This window comes from Onychomys torridus, chromosome 13 (assembly GCF_903995425.1).
Source record: "Onychomys torridus chromosome 13, mOncTor1.1, whole genome shotgun sequence".
NCBI classification, from domain to species: Eukaryota; Metazoa; Chordata; class Mammalia; order Rodentia; family Cricetidae; genus Onychomys; species Onychomys torridus.
In genome coordinates this window covers 50,995,371-51,002,279 of record NC_050455.1, presented here as the reverse complement: position 1 = coordinate 51,002,279, position 6,909 = coordinate 50,995,371, and the positions used below count along the sequence as shown (strand labels likewise).

General features: G+C 36.6%; 1 protein-coding gene across 1 annotated transcript; it reads left to right on the top strand.

The window, feature by feature from the left end:
* Window positions 1-297: 297 nt before the first annotated feature.
* Spink13 (serine peptidase inhibitor Kazal type 13) lies at window positions 298-6,633 on the top strand. The gene is made up of 4 exons (XM_036204458.1): window positions 298-376; window positions 5,114-5,151; window positions 6,176-6,303; window positions 6,585-6,633. Exons 1-4 carry the CDS (start codon window positions 298-300, stop codon window positions 6,631-6,633), a joined length of 294 nt encoding a protein of 97 aa, XP_036060351.1.
* Window positions 6,634-6,909: the final 276 nt, after the last annotated feature.

Here is a 6,909-nt window from a genome sequence, read left to right as displayed (position 1 = left end):
AACTGATGATATAGACTTGGAAAGGGTTGAGCCTAATTTCTATTCTAGACAGAAAGTAATGTCAGGCACACATGAGGTGTTGAGAGGGGATTATTGAAACAGTTTTCCTGTTCTCTTTTACAGCAAAGAGAGTCTCTCATGTCTAAGTGTCTGGAGCCTATATGAGACCACCGTGGCCAACTTGGTGTTGATACAGCATCCCCCAAGGGCATTGAGTTTTATCACATAGAAAAGTTATCTGTACAGTTGACTGGGAATAAACTAATGGGCATTTTCTTAGTCTTCACCACAGAAGATATGAGGAGAAGCAGCTGCTTGCACCAAGTGATCATACTTTCTCTGGTACTCTCTACTTTGACACGTGTTACTTTTTCAGGTGAGCAATCTTAGAAATAAAAATTTGATTTTCTTAAAGCTGTAGAGAAAAAAAAATCATATTTTTTTGCCCTTTGGATCAGTGTTTTTCTGAAATATGAAATGTTGAGCATGTTAGTCCAAATGATATATTATTAAAATGTATTTTCCTAAGAGGGAAAAAAAATCAACTTTGTTTTCTACATTGTAGATTGTAATCTACTCTATGTTTGAAACCAAACCAAGTCTTCTAGTGTAGAGAACACTTTAATGTACCTATTATAAGTAATGCATTGTGTGACCATGATACTTTTTCCTAGGATAAATGTGCATTTCCACGTGGAATTAAAAATTTATTTGAAATATGACAGTGGGGGAAATGCCAGTGGAGAACACAGGCATTTTGTGTGTTCATTTGGTGTGTATCTGAGAATTGGACAAGAAAAACCAATGGTTTAATACAGTCTGGATCATAAGTTCCCTGCCAGGTGTATTTCGTGGAAATGTGTACCAGTATGTGGGTAGGCTTTAGAGCTTTATTAAGTCACTTTCAAAGAGCAGAAGTCTCAAATTTGATGAAGCCAGCTTTTCTTTTCATGGGTTATGCTTGTAGTGTAATAGCTATGTAATCTTCGCTTCCTTTAAGATCACTAATGTTTGATTTTATTGCTTCTTTCAGGCATTTTTATAGCATTGAACTTTGTTTATGCTTGTAATCTACACAGAGTTCATTTTTCTTCATGCTGTAATATAATAGTTCACAGCTCTATTTTTTCCCTTATAGGTACCTAATTGTCTCAGCATCACTTGTTGAAAAGATGGTCCTTCCTTTTCAACTGGATTGCCCTGTTACTCTTTTCTTAAACTCATTTCTCCATAGTTGTGTGTATCTTTGGGTTTTTAATTCTGTTTCATTATTTATCTAGTCCTATGCTATCAAAATGCTATGCTAATTTCCACAGTCTCTATTTTTGGAGCAATGTTTTAACTCATACACAAAAAAGAGTTAACCAATGATGGTCATGGGGAGGTATGAGATTGCTGATTAGATAAGGATTTTCGATCCCATGGCTGGTGACCTGAGTTCAGTCCCCAAAACTCACATGGTAGAAGAACAAACTAACTCCTGTAAGTTGTCCTCTGACCTTCAAATGTGTGCTGTTGCTAGTACTAGGTAATAAACAAGTAGAACCAGCATGATGGATGTACAGCTGTCTTACAAGGTAAAGATGCTTGTCACCATGTCCGATGACCTGAGTTTGATTCCCAGGACCCATGGGGGAAGGAGAGAATTGACTCCTGTAAGTTGTCCTGATTTCCACATGCACACAGTGGCACATTTATACATTAAAAAAAAAATGTGCACAAACACGCATGTGTGCATGAGCTCACACACAGAGATATATTTGTAACTTTAAAATAAACACATAAATAAATATATTTTAAAATATTTCCTAAAAATCTAAGGGAATCAAGGAAATACCACAAAAGTGAAAACAAATAGAAACAGTGAGAAGAAAAAACATATTTCAAGAGAGACATTTTTTTCCCTAATAAAATGGATGTAGTGGAACTAACTCAAATCATCATTGACTATAGGATTTCAGTGATAATAATTTCATTCTAAAGAAAATAATTAAATATGTATTTGTACTGGTCAGTTTTAAGTCTTAACCTGACACCTAGAATCACCTGGGAAGGGAGTCTTAATGAGGAACTATCTACATCAAGTTTGCCAGTGTGTGTCTTGATTGCTACTTGATGTATGATGACCCATTGTGGGTGGCACCATTCTCTAGGCAAGGTGTCCTGAAAAGTGTGTGAAGAGAAAGCCCCCTGAGAGCAAGGCAAAGCAAACAAGGATGCACTTATTCTTTCTCTGATTTTGATTACTGATGTGATGTTACCACACTGGGTGATTTCCTGTCTTGATGTCTCGGAAATGATCCACTAAAAACTTATAATTGAGATCCAAATAAAGCCTTTCTTGCCAAAGTTGTTTTTTCTTGTTGTTTTGTTGTTGTTGTGGTTTTGTTTTCGTTTTTGTTTTTGTTTTTTTTTTTGGTCAGGATATTTGTTACAGCAACAGACATGAAACTGGAACAACATTGAATTCTAGTTTGTGGAGTTCTTTTTCACAGAAGATGAAATGTGATTTTTGTGAGCTATTTTGTGCAAGTTTTAAGTTTTAGCAATAACTAAATATATAATGGATCATGAAAGACAATTTTTTTTTACAAGCAAAAGAAGTTACTCTAAAAAGTCCTCTGATAGTTGAAAACTAAACAATATACTTCCCCATAATGCATAGATCAGGAAAAATCATAAAACAATTTTAGAGTAATTTTCTTTGTTTTTAATTTTTTCTTATATGATTGTTGTTGTTAGGTATTGAATAAGGGGACTTGAAAATAAAAAAGGGGGGGATGCCAGGCACTCCAAAGGAAAACACAGGAGAATCTTTTGAGGTCAGCCTGGTCTACATAGAGAGTTTCTGGACAGCCAGGGCCACATAGAAAGACTCTGTCTCAAAAACATCAAAATTAATTAATTAATTAATTAATTGGGTGAATCAATCTATACAGAACAACGAAGGGCAGGCATGAAAAGAAGTTGTACACCAAGGTGCAGGAAACTTGAGGGTCTTGCAGGGAAGGGAACTTTTCAGGTGGAAAATGGCATTTGCAGGTCTGTTTTCTGCATCGCCAAGCTGTAAATTCTAACTGAAGTTCTCACCTGTATGTTGAGTTCCTTCTCAAGCATTTTCCAGCTCCTAACTGCCTGCAGATGTCATCTGAGTATAAACTTCCCTGTCAGGAGTTCACTGCTCACCTGGAGGTTTTAAGTCATTGACCCTTCTTTTGTTTCTTGTGTGAGTGTTTGTATCCCGTGTGTGTGTGTGGTGTGTGTGTGTATGGTGTGTGGTGTGTGTGTGTGTGTGTGTGTGTGTGTGTGTGTGTGTGTGTGTGGCTGTGGCTGTGGCTGTGGCTATGTGTATGTGTGGAGGCTAGAGACCTACTTTCAGGAATTAGCTCTGTCCCTCCACTGTACACTCTGTGGTTTGAACTCAGGGCCTCAGGCTTGGGCAGCAGGTGCTTGAACTTCTTAAGCCATTTTGCCAGCCCCAATTTGAAATGATTTTTAATGAAAGCAAAATGAACAAAAAGCTACATTCAAAGAGCTAGCTTGCCCCATTCCATTATCCTTTCTGCTCTACTCAGAATACTGAATACTTTGTATTCAGTTTCAATTCTCTGGGCTTCCTGTGTTGATTTTTATCCAAATAATAGTTACACATCATTACCCTCTAGCTGCCTACATGAAGATGGCATACTATAGATGTTTGTTTACAACTTACTTTTCCCAACTTTTGTTGAATCTTGGAAGTCCATGAGTTCATGGTTCCTAGGGGACTTCCTTTCTGTTGTTCAGTTATATAGAATTTCACTGAGTAGATGCAACAAACCACTTGGCAACTGTTCTACTAGAGATTTCATTTTGGTGTATAACAGCAAATAGTGTTTCAATAAATGATATTGTGCATATGAGTTTTTGTATTGTTGGATGTATATCTGCAGAAGAAAGCCTTGAATTGGGAGCGATGAGTTAGCTGAAAATTCAAATGTTACTTGTTCAATATTAAAAACTTCCTCTTTATAAACAAATGATTTTGTATTCTCACTATTAAAAAATGAAAACACCTCTTTCTAAGGAGCTGACATAATAGGTGAGAAGTGGCTTCTTAGCATAATTTTAAATAATTTTATCATGAATTAAGTTGACTATCTTTTACAGATTTTGCTTCTGTATCTTTGTTGTGTGTGTGTGCGCATGCATCAGTTATATATGCACATATATCGCCTCTTCTGAATGAATTTTTCAATATTTTATTCCATTATTTTTCATTTATTTTTGTGGTATTTGATTTTCGGTGAGGGCACATAGTGAGTTCAGGGCATTTCACATGTTGTTCAAATACTCTATTAATGAGCTCTACTTCTAATCCTACATTCTGAGGCATACCTTGTAATTTAGGAATATTGTTTCTAGTTAAAATACTCCATGGTATTTTTAAGCCACCTGAAATAGAAACAGTAGGCCTCGTCCTCATTCATTCTCCCACAGCTGCTCTGTCTGTGGGCACCAAGAGCATCTGACAAAACCTGCTCTCAGAGTCAGTCTCCTGAAAGCAAGATGTTTGTTTTACTTGCATGTTATCCCTCCATGTACCCAAATTAAGTTAGCATCTTAGCAAGGGCCTGCAGGAATACACTCCTTATATATCATATGCAATGTAATAGATTATATATCATATGCAATTTAATAGAAGTCTGAAAACGCATATAATTGTCCTAATTGTAGAAAAAGGAAACTTACTGGAAATAACATTATACTTCATACAACTCCAAATTGTTTTTATTTGATGGATTAATTTATTTTTATTGCAATGCTGGAGTCAGAACCCAGCATCTCACACATGCCAGACAATTTCTCTGTAGCTGAGATACACACGCAGCCTAGTACTGTTCCATCAATGAGGTAACAAATTTGCAAATGAAGTGTGAGCTGTGAAAAGTATATACAGAATAGAGAGATGAACAAATAAATAAATAAAGCAGTCCACGAAGGAATATCACCTACACATTCTGTTGCTCTAAATTGCTTTACACAACTTTATGAGAGTGAGTGACTAGTGGGTGAGATCATATCCCATCATGCACTATTTCTTTTAACTCACTGTGTTTGTACTTATTTGCAGCACTTATCAAATCACGTAACCTAGCCAGCTGGCCTAAGGTAAGCTTCAATTCCTCACTTCTAGATTCCCCTTCTAATTAATCACTCTCCTCAGTGGTGTCTAAAACTCCACAGAGGTGAAGTGCATTTGCTGTGGGATGTTCTGTATGCTCTGAATGTGTTGCTCTGATTGGTTAATAAATAAAGTGCTGATTGGACAAAGAGAGAGGGGAAGGAGGGGAAGTAGAAGGCTGAGGTAGGAGACGCTAGCCAGCTGCAGCCATGAGAAGATGTTAAGATACCAGTAAGCCATGATCCACGTGGCAACTTCTAGATTAATAAAAATGTGTTAATTTAAGATATAAGAACTAGATAGCAAGAAACCTGCCATGGCCATATGGTTTATAAGAAAAATAAGCTTCTGAGTGATTATTTTATAAATGGACTGTGGAACTGCAGGGGCCTAAGTGCGACTGGAGAAAACTCCAGCTACATGCATTGACAGATTTTCACATGGCCTTGGTTGGACACACATCTTAAACTCTCCAGCCTGGACTTCCTCCCATGTGACATAATCCTTATAACATATTAATATGCTTTAGTAAATGTTATAGTAAAAAAAAACCCCACAGATTAGTTATATCTGAGCATTTAGCAAAATAACCATTGCTTGCTCAGTCACAAACATCACTTATCTCTAGTCTCTGTAGACATTCCTCATTCTTACCAACTACATGGAAACTCTCTCCCCTCTAAGGTCACAAACACTTAGTGAGTAAAGATATGTTTACTCATTAACTTCTTATACAATAACATACTGGAATGGAGATGAGGTCAAAGGAAAACTGTGCACTTGGGCTTTAGCAGGGATTCTATTATGATTATCATTCAAGTGATTATGGGACACATGGAGTCACTACATTAAGAAGAAACAAAAACTCAACCGATGGAAGTCCAGCAGACAGGAAATCCTTAAACATTCAGGTGGTAGGATTTAATATTATTTCTATGTGGGTTAGAAGTGGAAGGTAACTGATAAAGGGGGGGAAATAAATTTTTATTCCTAGCATGTTTATGTTTCCAGCCCCCATGCAGAATGTACTACCCAACAGATCCTGACTATGAAGCAAACTGTCCAGATGTGGTAGCATTTGTTTGTGCTACAAATGGCTTGACCTACAAGAATGAGTGCTTCTTTTGTATTGACCAGTGGTAAGTTCAAAATAAAATATAACTAGTATGTTTTTTGGTTTTTTTTTTTTTACTCTATACTGCCTCAAGATACAAAAAACTATGTTGACACATTGTGAGTAATCAGCACATATATCAGGCATGTGTCAAATAAGACATGGCACCAGGATCAGAAAAGATGAGCACACATGGAATTGTACAGACATCCCCAACTTCAGGACTTCATGAGAAGGCAGTGAAAGCACATGTAAGAGCAATGTCCACCTTCCTTAAGGAACTGATTTTCTGTCTCTTTTCTTTAGGGAATTTGGTCGTCATATTGCTTTTGTCAAATATGGAAAGTGTGACTAGCAACAAATGAAACACCTTCACTTGCTTATTCTTTTCATGACTTCATAATGGAAATTATTTCTTTGGAAATTTGATTTGCAAACTATATGTGCACCTGTGCCATGCCCAAATTTCAAACCAAACGGAAAACAAACAAAGGAATCCAAACAATGGGGGAAATGTCATATTTGTCACAAATAAACATCTTAATAAATGACATGATTGCTACTCATTTCTGAAAACTGATAGTTTAAAGTCAGCTTCCATGTGGAGAGATCAACTGTCTGTCAATACAGT